Source organism: Stigmatopora argus, chromosome 21 (assembly GCF_051989625.1).
Source record: "Stigmatopora argus isolate UIUO_Sarg chromosome 21, RoL_Sarg_1.0, whole genome shotgun sequence".
Taxonomy (NCBI): Eukaryota; Metazoa; Chordata; class Actinopteri; order Syngnathiformes; family Syngnathidae; genus Stigmatopora; species Stigmatopora argus.
Window position 1 is genome coordinate 5,413,630 of NC_135407.1, and position 22,127 is coordinate 5,435,756.

Sequence of the window (22,127 nt, forward strand, 5' to 3'; positions counted from 1 at the left end):
TCTTTTGACCGAACACTGCTTAATCGCGTTTGACATTCTACACATAAATTGCTAAATCCAGCTAGGTAATAAAATAAAAAAAGGATCGTGATTGTTTATTTCAATCACATTTAATCCATTTGGAAAGGGTGATCAATGTTATGCGTAAAAAGCAGTGGCGGTCCGTGCATTTTGTCGTAGCGCCTTCAACAAATCAATACAACCCTCAAAAAGGATTTTATGGCTATAAAACCTCGACTACAGCTGCGACACAAAAAATAATCAATAAATCAATGCACAAAAATGGGGTAAAATCCAGTTCCTAGCAGCATTTAATGATTAAATACAAATACTGGAGCTTTTCAGACATTAAAACCGGGCAAGGGGGTGATTAGCCAGAGCTTGTTTAAAGCGGCAGGGCCCGCAGAACTGAATGTGAAGGCTTTGAGGCAGATTTCTGACCCTGGCAACAAATAATGGCTGAAATGTGATTGGTTAAATGCTTCAATAAGAAAACACATCTGGAAGCAGTGCAACCAGGGGGGGAAGCAATGAAAGGAAGCTAACAGACAATTTGGAATTATTTAATAAGTATTGATGGCCAAAATATAATATATGATTCAGATATTTCTTAGGCCAGCAGAGAAGGCCTTGAAGGCCCTGACAGCCCACCACTGGTAAAAAGGTATCAGAGAGTAGGATAGACTGCTTCAAATATGATAAACAATTGAATTTATTGATTTTCTGACATACTCTGCATACATATAGGCTTACGAGGTACAGAAAAAAAAAGTGCTGAAACAAGGCTCCGTAATTCACCAACTGCAAATGTATTAGCAACATCCACATCTGGCAACCGATACAAAAAAACAAACGTTGAACTAAATGAGGCCTTCGTAGAAACCAAGACGAAGGGCAACTGGTGGTTTGTTCTGGATTGATGAGCGGTGTGGTATGGCATCGGTTCAGTGAGGATGGGGCTCCTGAGGTTGTTATACGCACAGTGGGAGGTAAGCCACAAAGCTATTCCTGAGTGCTGGTAAAAACAGGACATGCTACTCAGACGTTTTAGAAATATAGTTGCTTCTGGATTGCGGGGGGCATGCGAAAAGCAAGAGGATCATTAAGGGGCTTTTGGTCCCCCACCAAGACGGTGCTACCGCTTTCAATCATACTAATATGACAGTTCAGCACATGACCACCAGGAAGGCCCTTGTCAGCTACAGAAAAATAAAAAAAATCCCACAGCAACAAGCTCACATTGAACACAGCTCTGTAGGAAAATATAGTATCAAACTTTTTCCAGGCAGAAGACATAAAATGCAAATGAAGAGGTATTGCCGTGTGACAAAGTGTCCCATGTTCAACTCAGTGTTATTTATTTTCATTAACAAAAATAGAAGCTTTGCGTGATCTGAAAAAAGCCAGTAAGACGCCAATTGATGAGAACCCCCCCAAAACTAAGATGAGTATAGTACACAAGTCTGGTTTTGGTTCAGAAAGGCGCAGTCCAGAATCACGGTGCTATGTACACGCACACAAACAGATCACCTGCCAATGTGGAAAAGTTTCTTCAGCGGCTTCCTTGGCCGATGAAAACAAACATGTACATTTGTATTTGACAGCAATATGATAAAAATATACAGTGGGTTTTATTTCCCAAAACAGTTGACAATCGAACAAAGGAAATTGAAGCCATTCTTAGAAACTGTTTGGTTGATATACTGAAACCGACATTCATTCAGCCTTTGACTGCGCTCCATGGCACAAAAGTTCTACAAAACCATTTAAATAAGATGCACTTGAGCGTGACTATTTTTCTGGGAGGAGTTAAATAAAAAAAGTTTGTAGTCTATGTAGAATGGCACAAAATGGCGGAGAAATAAATAAACTCCTGGTGGGAGGATCCATCAGCCCGTGTAGAACAAACATCACACAGAGCCTCCCTCTTCTGACCCATGCAGCAATTCAGTGTCAAAAGCACAGGACAAAAACCTCCAAAATAAAATAAAAAATACAGATGTTCAGCTCCTGGGTGAAATTTCAGGACTAGCATAAAATACAAATTCATCTTTCTATGAAACGGATTAGTTGATTCATGTATTAAACATTGGATTTTATTTTTTTGTATTATCCTGAATAGTTTAAACAAGGAGGTTCCACCCGCCAAAAAATGGAAAAAGTCCAAATAATGTGGTTCTACTGGATCCTAAAATTTCACCGTAAGGTTTGACACCCCTTACTCTTTGAAAGCAGTGTATGGAGCTCATGAGCCATGCATTCGGCCTTGGTCTAGCACTCAGAAGCTAAATGTGCAAATCACAACAACAAGAGAAAAAAAAAAAAAATCCACCTGCACGATTCCAACGCGTCTTAACGAGTGTCCGTTCTCCGTTTCGTTTTTTTCAGTTCTGGGACGCCCGCTTCAGCTGTGCCAACCTCTGCAAGAGTTGCGCTTGCTTGGCTTTCAGCTGCTTCCTCTCTTGGGCCTTCTGTCGCTCGCCCGCGTGCAGCTGCCGCAGGTACTCGGTGGCCCGCGTCAAGATGGCCACCTTTGGCGTCTTGGCGCAGTCGGCCAAGCCGGGGATCTCGTCTCGCAGCGACAAGAAGCGCGAGCGCAGGTCGTTGCGCCGCTTGCGCTCCAGAAAGTTGTGGGCCTTGCGTCGGTCCGTGTCTTCGCAGTCCGAGGACTGGGGGCTGGACAGGGGCGGCGGCGGCGAGTGGGCGTGGGGCGGCGAGGACGACGACGACGAGCAGGGGGGCGACGCGGGCGACGAGGAGCCCAAGTGGGGCGACTGCGAGCGGGCTCTGGTGGCCGTCGCGTGAGGCCGCCTGTTGTCCAAGTTTGAGGGGGTGTGGCCCAGACAGGGTTGGTGGTAGTGGGGTTGCGGCGCCGGGGCGGCGGATGCCTCGTGCCGGTACCGTTTGCGGGGCAGCGGAGGGTCCGCGGGCAAAACGGTGTCCGGCGACGGGGCAGCGTAGTTGTGCTGCTGCTGATGGATGGAAATGTGGAAGCGTTTCATGCAGGGGTCCAAAGGGTCCGCTCGCATGGTGATGGTCGCAGGTTTACGGGTTTTGACCAATCGCCGTGGTTTGCGTTGTTGCTTGTGCTCCACCGTCACCACGTCGATCTCCTCGTCGTCGTCGTCGTCGTCGTCTTGCTCGTCATCATCTGGAAGGACAGCAAATTCACATTTTTATTTGTCATCACCTTAAATTAGACAAGGTACAAACCACTTAGCATCATTGTTTTACTGAGTAGGAGAAGACGATTTCTCAAGCAGAAAGGAAAAAAATAAAGACTTCCTGAGACACCAATCCAAGCAAGAGGCGGAAATCTGGAGGGATTTTCTCCGCTCTTGTAAATTGAAACACTTTTTTAAAGTAATTGCACCTCAGTGGATTTCGCTGCTTGGGAAGGAATAATCTCTCAAAGGAAGAAGCGTCCAAAAAAGGAAGACTAGAAATTCTTAATGAAACTCAAGGTTTATTTCCACGGCTTATTCTCTCTCCATGTGTGAATGGTCGCCTGTAAGTCCGAATTGTGCAAACCCCATCGACCTATTCACAAGCGCTGCAACGCCCGCCACTGACACAATCGGCGCAGTGGCGTTTTGAACGGAGGAATGCAGCAACAAGTCCCCTTTGTGACATTCCACGCGCCATTATGCACGGTCTAATTTCGACATCACATGGTCGCCTACATACCGAGCTCAGTCGTACGGGTTCAGGGAATTGAAAGGGAAAAGTAGGTCTTCTCCTGGAAAACCACTGAAAAAGGACTAATCAAGGGAAGAACACTTTTTGAGGGCTCAGATACAAATAGTCCGATGCAAATTAAATGAACACATCTGTCACGTCATTTTCCGAAAATTCATTTCTAAAAGCTCCCCTCTAAATTTCCGAACCATTGTTATATAATTTATGTAGTGCCACCATTACATGAACAAACCTTATCTATTTATGTCCTTCACAAGCAAAATATAACAACCACAAAAGGGCAATGGCTACAATCAATCTCAGTAGGCATCCACTGCCAAAAGATAAACAACTTTGTGTTCAAGTACTGAGTCCCATATATATTTATATCAAAAGGTAAATTTGGGGTTCTTTAATATTTCCCCAAATTGTTCAAATACGTAATACGACAATAACCCCATGATGTTTATTTACGCCGTATAGCGTTCCCAACCGTTAGATGCGTACATTTTTGCCGATTATTTTTGTGCTCGGTGCTACCAGCACTGCATGGGCGCCATCTTGTGCCCTGTTGGTGCAAAAGAACTATGTTGACGTATGTTGAGGAGCTTCCTGTATTGCATAGGTCAGGGGTGTCAAACTCGGGTTGGTTCGCGGGCCGCATTAACGTCAACTCCATTTCATGTGGGCCGGACCATTTTAGATCTAATATTTTGATTATTATTATTTTTAATTGGATTAAAAGAACTGGATCAAAAGCCCTAAATAGTCAGTTTTTATAGATCTAAAGCGATGTTTGAGCTTTGATTTTCTTAGTAATTGAAAAAAAAATCATGTTTTTCATTTCAATTAAATATATATTTTAAATTATGTTCAATATTAAAGTGGAAAACGGAAAATATCTATATATTTATTTTTAGATCTTAAAAAATGCACTTTGAACTAAAAACACAAAAGAAATAAAATTGGATTGAAAATATTGCAATGATTGATTTAAAAAAGGGGAAAAATCAGGAAATGTAATTTACATCATCTATAATCATTTGAATTTGATCCTAAAACTGAAAGTCAGCACTCATGATTTACTTTCTCGGGCCGCACAAAATGATGTGGCGGGCCAGATTTGGCCCCCGGGCCGCCACTTTGACACCTGTAGCATAGGCATTCGAAGGAATAAATAGTGTAAACATTTCTTCATAGAATCAGTCTTGAAGTGTAAATAGTCCATTAACTTGAAAATTGGGAAATATAATGACCGCAACTGACAACTATGTATATAAAAATTGGGTGGGGGGGCCCTCAATACTGTACATTTCCAAAAATGACCTATCGACATCAAGCACTGCAGAGAGGATGCCGTAAGTCAAACCGGTGTGTGTATGGGGGGGTAGCAGCTGGTCCGCTGGCGCCAGTCCAGGCGGCAGATGTTTCACTGGGTGTGTCGCCCCTTGAAGCATGTGTTGCATGCACCAAGGTAACGCAATGCAGTCATGTGCCCCCCCCACACATGCGTGTTCGCGCTTCTTGCCAGAGCGAAGGAGCAACGCCAAGAATCGACTCCGGCCTCAGTGTCATCAAAAATGTTCCCCCCGCTCAGAAGCCACATGAAAATAAAGCCTCCGTTTTGAACTGTCAAAGCATTCATTTATCACTGTTTATTGTTGTGGGGGATTTTCCTTTCCAGTGAAGGAAGGACTGCGCTAATATATAGCTTGCCTTAGAAACATGCAGCACAGTTAGACATGGCTACAAACGACCACAATTCTAAACAGAATAGCGAAGATTTATGGGCCTTTGAAAGGATCCGGGATGCTGAACAAAAAGCATCAGCACAGCTTTTAGTAGCTGTACATTGTTACATTCTTTTTTTTCCATGTGCAAATTGGACCTAATTACATTTCGGCAGCAGGCGTAGTGCCTGATGTTGGACAGTGTGGCATTTATGTATTTTCTTTCTGTTGTATTGGAGTACCTTGACGTACACGTTTAAAGACCAAGCTTGTGACTCAAAGCGTGTTGTTGTAAACTGACCTGAAGAGTTTGTAAGGGACTCGGACCCGGAAGAGATTTGCTTCTTGCAGCCCCCGCCCGAGGGAAAGGTGAGCACAGCGGCCGGGTCAACGCAATCCGCCACCAAACAACCGAGAGGCAGCGCGTCGGCGGCCACGCCCTGCGCCTTCCCAGGAACTCCTTTGGGGGTGCCGGAGCCTCCTTTGGCTTGGCAGGGGTGACAGCGCTCCCCGACTACCTTCTCGAGCTGGCGACCGGCAGAGAATCCACTCCACATGCAGTCTTGGATGATGATGGAGCTCAAATTCCCAACAGAGTCCGTGGCTGGGGTCACTTTGCAAAGGATGTCTTGCTGATGCTGTTGTTGTTGTTGTTGTTGTTGTTGTTGTTGTTGCTGCTGCTGCTGTTGTTGTTGTTGCTGTTGTTGCTGTTGTTGCTGCTGCTGTTGCTGTTGCTGTTGTTCATCCTCCTGTCCCAAAAACTGGGAAACCCACTCCAACTTGTCCCCCAGCGACGGGCATATCAGTCCCAACCTCCCAGACCCGTCCACCACCCTGATGGGGGACATGGGTGGGGTGGGCACCAGTTCAAATTTCTTCCATATGTCCTCGCTGGGCGCGGTGGATTTGAAAAAGTCCTCGTCCGGGTTGTGGTGGTCGTCGTAGAAGTAGTGTTGGTAGTGGTCCAGGTAGTCCATGTCCCAGCTGTCATAGCGGGGCGCCGTGGTGGAGCTGAGGCCCGGCATTGGGGCGGCGACGACGATGGGGGCGGGCTCACTCCTGATTCCGGCCGTCTGCAGAGAAAGAGATGCACGTTCTTTGAGTTAAGTCTTATCCTCTCATTAAGCTTTGTCATTAAACTCACTGTGGAATGTTTTTTTGTTGCCTTTTTTGGCCTTGGCATTCTTTTTTAGAGAGACCCAGAATTTGCTGTCTTGCACCTTTACCCTGTTTCTATTGAGCTTCACACCCTCGACGTGGGGTGAAATGCCTTCCCGAGAAGGTAAAGAATGAAAACCAGCAGTAAAATGTCAAACCTGAGAGATAATTTAAAAGGGCAAAATTGAATGAATTCATCTCTGTGTTATTTTCCCAGTGGATGAAGCTACTGTTATTAGAACACTGCAGTTGCATAATTACTTCCAAACTCAACGTTTTACAAGACCCAGCCATGTCATTCATGCCGTGATGGTGACATTACAATTTCAGGCTCCAGATATCTTTATCTAGAATCACAGTTGGAGATTTCCATCTTGCCCTTCCCTCTAATTTCCCAACAGCTTCATAAAAACGTGCAACAAGCAGTTTAAAACTCTTCAATTTGTATGCTAAAATGTCATATACCTGATAAACAGGAAACAATACTTGACTCCATTATTTAAGATTGTAGTATTGCCTTTTGTTTCTTGTCCAGCACAGCTGCAGCTGAATTGAATTATTAGGAGTCTAAAAGCTGACACCCATAAGGTCACTATTACAATCAAGAACTCTCACCTGCAAAAGAGAATTTGATTTAAAAACAAAAATCGACCCCAGTCTTGCAGTTCTGAACAAGAAATTAAAGATATTGTACATGTAATCAAGAATTAGAACCCATCCTAGTGACTAAAGTCGAGAACTGCACTGCATACGACTCCTAAAAAAGACTTTTGCTGAAATGACAAACATTTCCTCCCAACTTTCAAGTTTCGCAACAGAGTTTTATGACATAACTGTTTTATTGGAGTAGTGGCAAAGCTGTGAGCGCTTACTTAAGAGGGGGGGGGGGGGGGGGGGGGGGCGTTTCTGGTTGGGGGGGGGGGGGGGTGATGCGAGCATCATCTGATCAGCAGAAAGGTGATTAAATGTAGTGGATCAATTAGCGACGCAAACTTAAAACCTGGCCGGCCCCGCTTATTAATTAATTAAAACAGGAGCTCCATTTGCTCGGGCGCTGCAGCTGCGATTTCAATGACCATCCGAATTCGCTTGTTCGAGCTTGCAATTGAAAAAGAATTGAGTTTGAAGGGATCATTTTAATTGAATTTACCTGGTGTGCGCGTTGAAAAATCGGCGTTCTCCTTCATAGATCCTCCGGAAAGCGAGCGGCTCTCATGAGCGTGCACCAAAACGGCCTATTCGCACGGGAGGCTCCCTCTTCTTTCTTGTTTTTTTTATTGTTATTATTTTGATTTTATTTTTCTCTCTCGAGTGCCCCAACAAATCGATGAGGAACTTGCCGCAGTAGCCGTGCGAGTAGCCTCCGCCTTCCTTCACTTTCTTTGGCAGACTACAGCGCCGTGTGCATTCTCAGGAAAGGACACTTGGCTATTATGCAAAGAAGGGCGTGTCGTAGTAGCGAGGCCACGCCCATCGTTTAAAGAGACAGTACACCTCCCAGAAACAGCACAATATACAGCAGGGGTAGGGAACCTATGGCTCGAGAGCCACATGTGGCTCTTTTGATGGCTGAATCTGGCTCTCCGCTAACTTGTGAGCAAAAATATGGAAACAGCTGGTGATGAGATACTACGTCTAGAGCTGCTTTAATCTTCATTTTTTTTGCATTAGACTCTTCTGAAATGCATACTCTCATTGATTAGCAACTACATAAGAATGATGTCAAAAGTATTCGTTTTTTTCCACTTTAAAAGTGGTGCAATTACTAAAAAATAAGGTACCCATTTACATGTATTTTGACTTTTAAATTCAGAATATGGCTCTCAAGGAATAACATTAGAAAATATGAATTGTTTATGGCTCTCTTTGTCAAAAAGGTTCCCGACCCCTGATATACAGTAATACATTGACATACGAGTGCCCCAACAGTCGGGGAAATTCCGAGCAAATTATTTGCCTTAAGATACAAGACGAATTTTGAGATATGAGCATAGTGGTCGTGCGTTATCCTATTCGGAGGACATTTGTGTGCGTCATTTTCGTAATATTTTGAAGGGGAGAGAAAAGCAAACAACACTAGATAGGTTGCTTTTAAAAACTCAATACATAATCAATTTTGTGTCATGCGACACGCTGGCCATCAATTCAGGGATTCTAGTATACTCTCCAGCACCCCCCACGACCATAAGCGGCTCAAAAAATGAACGATGAGTAATAAATTTTGCCTGCTGGTGATCCCCAATTTCAATAATATACTTAAATCAAGTGTAAATATCCCTACCGCTTATCCCCCATTAAAACAACACATTTCTACATATTATAATCCTTCAAATAAAATCCTTTACACCACCGAGTATTTGATTTGACAGTTTCATCCACTACCAGCTGGATGTCTTTTGCATCAATGAACACCAAATAGAGATTTGATCAGTTTCAATTCTATACTGTATAAGAGAAAAAATCAAACTCCCCAAAAAATCCAAATCTGTCATTAATAGACAGCACAAGATGCATAACCTTCTATGTTCAAGTACTGCTTTGCGTCTGCCAAGTGTGTGTGTGTGTGTGTTTGTGTGTGTGTGCGCCTTCAACAGCTGTACGCAACAACTGCTGACACTTGTTTTTCTTGCCATACGAAACCCTCCAAGTGAGTCACGGAACTTTGGCGCGCGCCGACGTCTCCACAACGATGATTGAGAAATATCCCATATATAACTTGACGGAGTTCACCGCCAAGCAGACAGCAGGGAAAACCCGTCTCCCTTTGGTCTTCCCACTTTAACACCCCCCAATGTGCTGTCATCGGTTCTCTGTTCCCCTTTTTAGCCGATTTTCCATCCACTCTGAGCTTTTATCCCGGCGTCACCCCCGATCAAAAAGCCCCCGAACCGACATGAGAGGGTTAGATAGACCTCCACCTCCCAGGGGAGATGTTGAACTAACCGAGTGGAGAAACACCCGAGCGGCTCTCGATTTTCCAGCCGACGGCATTTTTTTCATCCTCCTGAGCCACTCTTCTTTTTCTCGCCTTCTTCTTAATCGTCTTCCCCTTGAATTCGTCATCGAGAGTAAATGGAGGTAATGTCAAGAGAAGAATCTTCTCAATGGCGACGCTGAAAATAAGTTGAAAGGAAACAAGCGGGCGACAAGATTAGAAAATAAGAGTCGTAACCCTTGGCAATTGGCTTCAGTAATGGTGGCCTATGAACCCGTACGTGCATGCAACAGCCAGTCAGAATGCTAATGAGCATTCTGCGATATTTATTATTTCATACGTCGTACATGGTGTTAGTCTGTGCAGGCAAAATCAACTTTGCCGTGTATTTCTTTTACAATTTTAACATGGTTTTCTAGTTTAAAAAAAAAGAAAAACAGTAGATGCGTGCTTTTGGGTGGTGAAAATTGAAAAAAAAAGTGCCCAGAGGAAATCCATGAAACTTCACACAGGCTATCTTAAGCTGGAATTTAAATCAGTAGATAAAATCATCAGTGAGGACCCACCTGGGATCGAACCCTCGACCCCAGAACGATGAGGCCGGGGCCCTAACCACGCTAGAAAGAAAATTCACCATAGCAACAAGCATCAAAGTTGCAGGTGATGAAATCAAAATCCCGTGACTGAATGTTGACGACTCTAAAAACAAAACAAAACGAAGAATTCACTTGAGGGAAGACGGATGGCCCTGAGAGAAGGGGAGGTGTCCAATCAGCACCTCCTCCTCCTCCTGCAAGCTCCTTCTTCATGTCAGCTGACCTCCTCCGCCCGACTCTGACCTTCTTGGCTGATCAATGGACATGTAGTCTGGGAGCCAGCCATCAGCATGTCTGGCCTTCTCCAGGTTCATTTCATGTAATCTGGGAGACCGCACAGGAAAAAAGGACAGCTGCTACCCGCTGGATGCTGGTGACCTCCCGCACGCACACACACACATACACACACACACGCATGAAGGCAAACACACTCACTTATCAACAAGGGAAAGGATTATTTTTCAGTCCAGATGCTCCTAGATCCATCAACCGCAGACTGTGTTTCACCTGAATATCCATATGCCCACAACCCGACAACTTCTCCAACTCAGCAAACGCTTTTTTTCCAGTTTCAGTTTTACAGACCTAGAACAGAACTGCCAGACCTTCCAGGCTAACATTGATTTGGACATCCATCGCCCTTGTTGGCAAATCCACAGCAGAAATGCCACTTTTCGTTTCAACTCTAGTGACCATTACATCAGCAAAATATTCCCCGCGCTTCAAACGGAGCAATTACAGTTGCACAATGGCCCGTGGGTAATTTGCGGAAAATCAAAAAGCAACGATTTGCATGAATACAAGAACAACGGCCGCGTCTAATTAAACGCCATATTGATTTTAATCAGTGGCGCAGCAAATTGATGGTCGGCTGGTACTAGGGTGCTTCCCCGCATCGGATTGTTCAGGACGCCGCGTCTGCAAAGCGGCGACCGGTCGCCCTCTCCGTCGGACAAATTTCAGCACTGCGATCTGACCGCCATCTTTTATTGCATCTTGGGGAGAAATTTGGGTTCCAAAGAAGACAGAGACAAGCGGAGAAGCGAACCAAAGTCTCCGTTGGTGCGAAGGGGGAGTGTAGCGTAGCGACCGATCGGGGAGGTGAAGTAATAACGGTTCATAGGAGCGGACTTGAAGGGAACTATGCAATTACATAACCCACGCTTGGCAGGGTATGTTGTTGAGCATTCTCAAAGCATGGCACCCGCTCTTCATAATGTGGCGATGTTTTTTGCTCTTAACGTTAAGCAAGGCAGTCACAGAAAAATTGGGCCAAATTTAAGCATTCCTATTGAGATCAAAACAGAAAAAAAGCTTTATTGATGAATATCTTGAAAAAGTCTACACACCCCTTCAGCCCACACTTGTCTTTAAATAGTAAAAAACAAAAATGACTGGACTAATGTAATATTTGCAATGCAATTTGGCGCTCCAATACAGATTTTTTTTAATAATTCCACCCAACACAATGTATCAGGGAACACTGAACTGAATATGTATTGATTTTTTTTTCAAAATACATTTAAAAACACACTCAGTAAATAATTTTTTGCTGCTTAAATTATTGCCTTTGAGTTGTTTTTAACACAAATGAGGTGATTTCCTGCTTTCTCGGAACATTACGGTGTTCCTGGCCTGCCACTTACCGTAACTTTTAGTAGTGAGATTGCCGCAAATCAAGGCAGCCATTCTGTTATGTCTGCTTCAGTCAGTTTCTCTCAGTACATGGCGTACTTGAACGGCATTATAAAACGAAATATCGGATGCATAATGAACGCTTCAATACCACGAGAATTCAATAGCCTTGGAGTTGAATTTCCTCTCTTGCCTTTCCAATAGAGTGTAAGCGGTAGCCTTGACGAGCTGATAGCCAAACACGAACAAAACATTCCTTCAACCCTTATTTAAAACGACGCAAACAAAGACGGCAATTACTTTTACAATGTAGGTCGTACTTGAAAGTCTGTCTGCTACCCCTGGTACTTAACATTTCTGCTTGAATACGACTTATCCGGCGATCGGCGGGGGGTGGTCTCGGGACTTGGAGATACACCCCCAAACCCAGTATAACTGTAAATCGATCCATTTTTCCCACTGTGACTTGAGTATGCTAATTTTAATTTAACAGCTTCGAGGGGCTGAGAAAAAGTCAATTATTCGGATGCCTCAGTTTAAGACCTTTCTAATAAAATCCAATATATAGACAGATTGATTTATAGGCTTTTTTGCCAATGTTAGCTGACAAACAAATCCGACATCCCATAGTCACGTTTTGTTGGCGTTTGGTGTGTTTTTCCCTTGTGGGATTTTATATGAGTCATGATGTGACCCAGGTGTGCATTATTGTCATCAACCTTCGTCAGTGTATTTGAACCCCGTGTTTTTTGTGTGTTGGCGTAGAAGTGTTTTCTGTCCTGTTTATGTTTGGTGTCCGTCTCCTCCATTTTCATTCTCCCCAATTAAGTTTGTATTTAAAAAAAACAATTTTTACATTTTTTAAAGATTATTTTGTAGTTATTTTTTCCCATTAAAACCTTAAGTTATGCACTAGCACTGTTGTTTCCACTCCGAAACATACCCAAAGCGATAAATATGTTATCCTCTATAAAAAAAAACAATTTCTGTCGCTTACTAAAGAGTTTTAAATTTTTTACAATCTCAACATGCCATCACTACTATCTACACGAAAAAAATTTTTTTTTTGAAAAAAGGATATTATGTCAAAATGCCCTTCTTTTTTTCGGTCTCACTGTATTTCACGCTGTACGGAGAAAGCATGGGGGTTGATTGGAGGGGTGACTGAGCCTGTTGCTTGGAGGCAGAAGACACAGATGGATGCACGCAAACACATTTCACACACACACACACACACACATACACACACACACACACACACACACACACACACACTCACACATCTGAGGGATCATTCAAAAGGCTTGGCTTGGGCTTGTCAATGAAGAAGACGGATAGATGGAGGCATCTGTGAAGGAGAATTTGAGAAAGGGGGGCTTGGGAGGGAGCTTAGTTGCCCACAACCACATTCTCCCCCGTATTACAATGACTTTCGCAAGTGGGTGCGCTTCAATAATATCCCGAGCGGCCTAAACGACGGTGATAAACGATTTGTCGCGGCTCCGACAATTAGACGTAACCGCCACGCGTGGCCTGGACTTTCTCTCATTTGGACGGTGATGGCTTTGAGGCATTTGTAATTCAGATGAACTCAACAACCGAGGGGCGAGACCGCCTGCACGTGTGGTTTTCACACGGGTTTGCCAAGAGCTACGCAGCAGGGCGGCTTGCCTCCACAACTCAAGGGAGACCAAAGCAACCTGGAGAATCCGGCTCACGTCTTTGCCATCGGCTAATTAATACTAATCGTCTCTGGGAAGGAGCTGAGCGCCTCGGGTGCGATTTCCCGCTCAAGGGTGACTGGAAGCAAATCAGATGAGACAAATTGGATCAGTAAGGTAGCATTGTTTTGCTGCACGGCGCCTTGTTCGCTTCATTACACTTGCACATCATGTCGAAGCCTATTTCCACAAGCAACGTCCCTTTATAAGCAAGCCCTAACTCACTGTAAAACAGGCTTTTTATCTGTTTTGGGGAATTTAACACATGCTCACTCATTCACCTTTGACGGCCCTCGGGAAAGTGTCTGATGTGATTTATGACTGGATAAGCAAGACCTACTAATTGTTGTCTAAATAAACACTACGATAGCTTGTCCTTCTTTGGTGTATTTGGTGTCTGCTGACTTGTAAAAATAAATAACCATTCTCGCTTTGGTGCTCTATTGGGTTTAAATCTGGATATTGACAGGCGCAAACGTTAAAATCGTCTATAACTGTTAATGTGAGTGGTTACTTGTGCTTAAATGTCAAATGCATTAGAAAGATGATGGTGGCCTAGTTCTGGTTTATTAAGAGTAATGGATTTATTTCCAGAGAAACATAGCGCCGCTCTCATTATATGATCATTTTATGAGCGCTCATCTTCTCTCAATGAGTCTCAGATGTTTCCTCAGTATTACACCACTTAAGTCCCTATAGTCTTTAGTTCCTCCTGTAATAAGTCACAGCTGATAAAAACTGCAAACGCGAGCAACTAGTGTTGCGTTCAATGCGTAGCGATGTTGCGGCGCACCCGCATCATGGTATATTTCGGGGGGTCTGTTTTGGGGGTCAGCACCTTTTGACATTGGATGATCTCTGTCGCCCCCTTCACAAATTCTGCCACTCCCCCCTCCCATTAACAGCCGGCAATTGTCTTTCTCACACCCGGCACTGAAGAAAACACAATGCTTAAAACAAACAATAGCAACTCCTCCTCAAATGCAGCGGATTGTTGAGGTGTCCTGCTTTTGTGCGCCAGGCAAACGTCCTTGTGACATTGCAAGCGCAAGGCCGCTTTTTCAAGGAATTTCAGCTATTCTGGGAATCTTCCTGTCAAGGAAAACAAAACTTAAGGCACAAACATCAACATCTCACGGCGGGGAAGGCATTTCCGATAGCAGATGTCTTTTAAAATGACATATTTTTAACGTACTTTTATTGTAAGGGAAGATATATCTAACATTTTTTTTGCTGTGTCTGTATTCTCACCCTCTTGCTACTGTGACAGTGAAATCTCCCGAATACGGATGACTAAAGTTATTTAATCTAATTTAACAGCGCATATTAATGAGGAGCATCCTATTACATCTTAATTGGGAGCAAGAAAGAGGAAAACTGTTTTAGGTGGGGTGTAAGTAATGAGACTTTTTTTTTTGGTTTCCAAGTAATAAAGCAGATTTGAAGTATCGATTGAGAGTATTAGCAGCAGATGTGATCTTTGGCAGAGAAGTGATCAGACCCTCGGGGAAAAGCTGCGATGGCGGCCTGTCGTCTCTTGGCCTCGGGGGTACTCGGTGGGGGGGCTTTCATGCCTTGGCCCTGTAGTGACAGATGTCTCACTTCGTAAAAAAAGCACTTCTTCACCAGTAATCAGCAGATGATACTGTAAATTAGCGCGAACACCTCCCCCCTTGTCTGCACCCCTAGTTTTGACAGTTCTTATGATCTCAAAAATAATCAAAAAAGACAACTAAAATAGAAACTAATTCCCCATTGTCCACGCTGCTTTCCCCCATTACGAGTAGAAAGCAGACTACAGCCCAAAGCGATTCCCATTCAATCACAATACTAACATACTATTTTAAATCGTGGCCGGATGATTCGCTGAAAGACGTTTCGCCGACGGACGTTTGACAGAGGGACAGGTCGCCGAATGGACGTTCCAGCGAACGGTCAATCGGCCGAAACGTCTTTCAGCGAATCATCCGAGCACCTTTTAAATTGCATTACTTTTTCTACAAAAATATCACAAATACCCCCCAAAAATAGTCTAAAATCCAATTTAACTCCGTCTCTGACAACAAAGACACGACTGGCGAATGATCTCTTCTCGGCTATAATTCATATGACAATATTTCCTTCACATCCATGCTATAAAAAATGTCTATGTTGCCATTTTTTATGTGCTCATGTGTGTGTGTCTTCTTTATGACTGTACACACACACACACACACACACACACATGTAGGTTTCTACATGCATATGGGCCTGCGGAGTATCCACCAGGGACACATGGCATCAAGTGTGGCAAATCACAATGATTGATCAGCCCTGTGCCCTACCCTTCCTCATTCCAATCCAATCCCGGTATTTGGCCTCACCTCCCAGCGGACCCTCTCCCCTCCCTTGATGATCAATCACCCCGTCAATCAGACAGGTAGCAATGACATCCTTCAATACTCCCCCCCACACGCCACGCCAAGGTTTATGATGACAAAGATAAACTCTTTCCTTTTGGTCCCCGAAGTCATCACGGTGCACACGCTGATAAAAAGCAGCTTGACGGGGCCGCATTGGACAAAACTAATGAGCCTCATTAGTTGAGCCTTGTCTGCTTGTCACATGAATTATCCATGTCGTCCCGAATGCCAACGCGAGTCAATATGAGCGCAAACAAAAGGAGGAGGAAGACTATTTGGAGAGGACAACCGCCACTTTCTCATCTCTGGTTGGCATGGTTACCGAAGGGACACAGAACAGGAACGACGGGTTTTGCTTTGTATTTACAGCTCTTATTTTCATTTTTTTTTAATTGACGTCACTCATAGACGATTTAAAATGTCACGGTCACCTTGCCCCATCCTACCCTTGTCTTTCCTGTCCTTAAAATGCAAGGCAGCAGCACCATTTTCCACTAAACCTGAATTCTTGGAGTTGAATATTTCTCATAAATAGCACGTGTAAACACACACTCGTGCCATCACTGCCGTCTGGAAAACGCAGTAACAACTCTAACGTGAAACGGTGTTTTTCAAATCACGTTCACAGTTTTAGAGTGCTGAAATAGAAGCGTGAAAATGTCAGTCCCTGACAACCTTGGTATGTACAAGGATCCCAACATCAACAAGAACTGAATCAAGGTCTCCTTCTCGGTACAAGCGTGGCCTCTGTGTTGACTGGGGAAACGTGACGTATGCATGCCAGTCAAGGTCCACACTTACTGGGAAGAGATGTCAACATGGACATGAGTGCTCATGTCTCAGTAACACTGCTTGGACAGATAGTGCAAAAAAACTGCATCCAAAATGGGTTGCTGGATTTTTGCATGGATGAAGAGCTACACTGCGACCTGCTGGTTATGCTTTGTTATTACAAAAATGTGTAAAATACATATAGTACTCCTGAGTAAAGTACATACACATTTTAAAACTTAATCATTCAGGGATAAAGATTAATCATGTTATATAGTGCTCACACCTAAAAAAGAGATTAGTAGTAAATTGGCAATAAAAAGGCAAATGGATGTAAAATAATATGGGAGGGCATATAATACAAGTACTACTATAAGCATGGTGTATATATTTGTTTTATTTAGATGATGAGCCTGATTTAAAAATGACTTTTTAGAAGAGCAAGCCAAGTTGAATTTATGTCTGAAATAATGTGTAAGTTTGGATCAATTCCAAAAGGGGGTAGCAGAGCTGCAACAAGGAAATAGGAAAGTTTTCTAACTTCTAACTGATCCAAATCTCAAATGTAGTGCAACCTATTTCATTTAAATAGTAAATAATTCATATCTACAATGAAAAACACTTCATAAATGACATGAAATTGCTCAAAGGAACCACTTTCCACATAAGTAAAGATTTTCTTGAAGCCTATTTGTCTAACTCCGTGTACTTGAGTTGGTCTGCATAATATATTTTAATTAATTAAACTACTAAGATTAGGTCCAACCTAATTGACTCCTTATGTAAGTTCAATAAAATAATTTGTTTAGGGCATTCCAGTTTGTTGACACAAATTCAGTCAGTAAAACCCACAAGTTAAGGCCAAGTCATTTTAAGTACTCATCTTAACCCACATTGGATATTTTGGGAATGTGGGAAGACATCAGAGTACTTAAAAGAAGTTAAAAAATGAATACGCAAGCTTAACACAGAACAGACTGAGTGAAAATTCAAACTGGGAACATTTAGTCAATATACCCACCACACCTCTATACCACTCAACTTATGACAAATAATATGACCTATATTCATAGAGTTAATATGTAGCGAGCTAGGAGGAAACAAAAAGCAATACAACTGGGAAGAGATAAGGGCTGACAGTTTTAGATAGCAGTTTATGACTCAAACAAATAAAACTCTTTCATGGAAAAAAACTGTAAATAATAATAATTAAAAAAATATCTTTACATTTACTTATGTTGACATTGAAATGACCTGTTATGATATTGTGAAAAAATATGCCCAGTGGCAATGAACCTGCCAAGTTCAAGCTCATGTTGACTATGCTGTCTAGTCTGACGCACCACCTGCTAAAAACTTCGAGCGTATGCCGCGCACGCGCTCATGCACGTCATTCTTTCCATTCTGGAGATAAAAAAATCTCCTGGCCGGCATAACGATACAAAGAGTCAACCCAGCTGTGGTGGTTTGTCGTCTTATATCTCACTCCACGTTGACCATTTCATATGAAAGTAGTCTAAATCTGAAGATTTTTGCACACAAAGAGGCCACTGTGTGCACCTAAAAGTTAGGATCACCTTCAACCACAAGAGGTAACCTTGCGCTAAATCATTACCTCGGTGCACCGCGTGACCTTAGCATCAAGCATGTGAGCTGCCATAAAAAAACGGGTGTTGGAGTTCAACCTGCGGTGTTATTAAAGGTCAATCATATTGGGGTTTAGTTGGTGAAAGTCTATGATTGATCTCCAAAACAACCATATTGTGTATGTTTTTATTTTTATTTTTATCATTGATTAAATGAAATACTGCATTGCAAAAATACCTCATTTGGACAAGGTAACCCAAAAAGTTCAGTTTTTTTTTTTTTGAATAACCATTGAATACATTTGAAATATACACAGTAATCCCTCGAATATTGCGGATATTTTAGATCAGACATGGCCGCGATAATCAAAAAACTGCAAATACGCATACGGTTAGATGTTTATTTGACTTTTAAAAACGTTTTTAGTTACTGTGGTTTGCTTTCTGTCAATAAGAAAAATGTTATTTAGTGTACTACACAAAAACAACAACTTTTAAATGGTTAAAAAGTCTCCCAAGATTGATTATGGTTTCGATCAACAAGCTTTGAGTCATTTTAAGCATTTCCTGCCCTATCTTTTTCTTTTTTTAAACATCTTCCCCCAACTAAAGCAGCCTCATTCGCAATGTTCTCGGATGCACCTGTCATGTTTCCGTATAACACATTCTTTCTCACCATTCTCCGATGATTTCCCAGCGAGCGGCATGAAAGTCAAGCTCCAGTTCTCTCTTCCCAACAGGACATGTTTACATTTCTCTACACCCGAACAACTAATCACAAAAGAACATCATCTTCCCCCAGGTCGATCGAGTGCACAAATATTTTTTTGTGATAACCTTGCACTATATTTATTAAACAAACCCGTAGCGTTGTTTTGATTTGATGAAAAGCATCCAAGTAAAGTTGACTTGCATGTCCAGCAAATATAACCTTAGAGGTCAGTTCACGTTGACAACATTGAAGTTCAATGTCAGCCGGTCTGTTTTAAAAAAGCACATTTTGAAGCGGTTTCCTCAACTTGGACTTTGTGTTTATTTGCGTGTGGTGCGGTCTAGGGTTGTTTGCAAGGTGGTCATGACAGAAACAGTGTCAATTTGTATTTGCCTACCGATGCACAAAGTCATTCGGGCTGATGGAGTGTTTATTAAATGCAAATTGTGGAATTAAAACAGTTTACCGGTTGAAGTGTGGATTTTTTGGTGGGTAATGTGATGGGTTTCTCTGTTAATGTATTGTTTCTTTCAACTTGGGTAAACATAGACACGTGAATTTCCCCCTACGGATCCCTCATGGCGTCTTTACATACGCATGTGTCACTCCCCCCTTGATAGTTTCCATCCCACTTCACGCTATGTATACCACACAGCTGGCGAGACAGCCGATTGGACGGACCTTTGCCCCCAACCTCCATTTGTTTGGCAACAAATACACGGAACCTTCCACTTACACATTTAACAACAGTGCATCACGAGGACAATTCAAGTCGTTATGAGGTATCATAAGACACCGGTGCTAAATTGTGTGGACCAAAAGGCCAAATCCAGGACATTGGACACAATTCCCAACAATATTCCATCATATCCAATGCAGGTTGGTCCTTGAGGAATGAATGTGAGCCATAGTGATGTCTCTTTAGCGGAATGTTTATTTAACAGGTTCGTTATCTGGACTATTTACACCGTGTTGCTGTTTTGGTGAGCAACTTAGAACGTGGAGGTGATGCGTGGGTTCTCCAGGAGGTGATTGTAAACAAACATCATGGCGGAAAGCGAGATGATGGCGTAGCTTTTAGGCGATACATCAAAGTTGTTAACTCATTTTAAAAGGCATCACGCAAAGGAAAATGCCAGTGAAAGCAGGGAAAATAAATAGTGTTGATTTAAAAGCCTCTCCCAGGCTTTTCAGAAGAAATTGGAAATGGCTCTGGTGTTTTGGTTGCGTAAGAATTCCAACGTATCAAACGACTACTGCGGAACTCAGGATTGGAAGTCATCTTTAAATGATTAACTACTAGGTGTAAAGAACAATTAAGATGGGAATCTGTCGGATTTCAAGTTAATTTAGGAGGGAATAAAGATGAAATTTGAACATCACCTTTAAACATGTTATGTTTAAACACAAACGGTGGCACTATAAGCAGAAATAACTTACAGGAAGACTTATGGCATATAAAAATACATGTAAAATTGCTTAATTGCTATGTATGGCTTCTAGATTCTTGACTTTTTACTAATGTTATAATAAATAAATAAAAACAATCAACACATTGCCTATTGAGTTATCATTGTTTCATGAATTTATTTCAATTTCCTGCATTCTATTTAATGACCTTACAGGGTACATTTTTTAAAATACATACTATGATATGATGGTCATGCTTCTAAGATTTGAATTATGGCCTTTTTGTAACTGAAATCGAAACTGTTGTGATGCCAAAACACATTTTAAAACATTCATCTTCGATAAAAAAAATTGCCCCACAGATGATTTTCTTTCCAAGCGTACGAATGTACATTGACAGGTCGCAAAATTTAGCTCCTTCTTGACATCCAATGAAATTACGCCAGGTGATACATCACGTCAACACACATTCTAGATAAGCGAACGTTTCATTTTTCTCACGAATTTTCCTATTCCCACAATTGTACCACTCCCCAATTTCACCCATGTTCGGAAAGGACGAGTTTCTCAATGATTGGACGCAATTCCACAAACTGATGCATCTTTAAGATAGATAAGGGAATGTATAGTATGGCATGTTTGCGTAAAGGGAGGCGGCGGCGTAATGTCAACATTGCACGTCGCAAATTCACGTCTCGGCGATATGCGCGTATACAGTCGCGGCTTCTGTGTATACTGTACTTTTCACGGTATGTATGCGCAGCTAAATCCAGAACTCAGACGTGCTCAGCTTCTCAGCCAGAGCTCGGGAGGCTCGGTAAATAAAAACTTGAAGAAGAAACCACATGAGAAAGAACACCACTTTTTTTTTGGACCGAGCATGTGGAATTTGGAGGTTTCTGGACAAATTTGATGGCGTTTTTCTTCTTCTTGTAGTCACTTTGAACTGGGTTAGATGACGGCTGACCTTGTTTTTCTTGGGTATCGAGGTTGGCTTGGACACTGATTTGATAAATATGTTATGCTGATGAAGTTGGCACGATGCAAGGTTGCTTTTCACTTGAAAGTGGCAAAATATCGATTCGGTCATACCGTTTATAGACATATTCTATGATTGCACCATGAATGGGTGTATCGTTTTCAAAAGATGGCCATATTTAATTAAAAGTTTGCTATAATTAACTCATTGAGGGTGCTTGACAGGGGTTAGGATTCGATCCCTGTCACGGATTAGATGGCACTAGAACATGGGCATTGGTTACCAGTACGACCAGTTAACTTTTTTATACACAGATATTTTGCACTTCATAATTCCATAGTTTTTGTTTATATTTTCATTTAACTTGCTTTCTCTTTAATAATTAATTATCAATCAATCCTTGTGTATCAATAACTGTATCGGTATATCATGAGATAACAAATTGGGTTATAATGGCTCAACTCATTGGTTGCCATTGACGGCAAAAGATGTCCAATTCGTTGATTTAACCCATTCATTGCCAATCCAGGTTTAGTAGCCACAGATTATATTCTACGATAGTTAAGAAGAAAAATGGCCTTACAAATTGGCAGTAAGGGACGTCCAGTGAATTTGACATGATCACTGTCAGTCCATTCCGATCAACATGGATTGGACGTCCATCACCGTCAATGTCCTTAAATGAGTCAACAAGTGGAACAAATGACACTTACGAACCCACTCGAATCGGGATCAGACCACAGGAAGGAAAAGTCAATCCGCGATGAGCCCACGCGAGGAAGATGCCGTGGCATCAGTGACGTCTCAAAGTGGG

At 42.5% G+C, this 22,127-nt stretch overlaps 1 protein-coding gene and 1 long non-coding RNA gene across 3 annotated transcripts; both read right to left on the reverse strand.

The window, feature by feature from the left end:
- Positions 1-694: 694 nt before the first annotated feature.
- myclb (MYCL proto-oncogene, bHLH transcription factor b) lies at positions 695-8,099 on the reverse strand. 2 transcript variants are annotated; one of them, XM_077590880.1, is made up of 3 exons: positions 7,717-8,099; positions 5,710-6,481; positions 695-3,151 (listed from the first exon to the last, which is right to left on the reverse strand). In XM_077590880.1, exons 2-3 carry the CDS (start codon positions 6,431-6,433, stop codon positions 2,385-2,387), a joined length of 1,491 nt encoding a protein of 496 aa, XP_077447006.1. In that variant the 5' UTR covers positions 6,434-6,481; positions 7,717-8,099; the 3' UTR covers positions 695-2,384. The 2 variants fall into 2 exon arrangements, with proteins under 2 accessions (XP_077447006.1, XP_077447007.1); XM_077590881.1 differs by lacking the exon at positions 7,717-8,099 and adding an exon at positions 7,032-7,357.
- Positions 8,100-10,072: 1,973 nt separating this feature from the next.
- Positions 10,073-22,064, reverse strand: LOC144067561 (uncharacterized). Its single transcript, XR_013297979.1, has 3 exons — positions 22,031-22,064; positions 10,280-10,421; positions 10,073-10,200 (listed from the first exon to the last, which is right to left on the reverse strand). It is a non-coding gene; the product is annotated as an uncharacterized LOC144067561 (long non-coding RNA).
- Between the last annotated feature and the right edge of the window lie 63 nt (positions 22,065-22,127).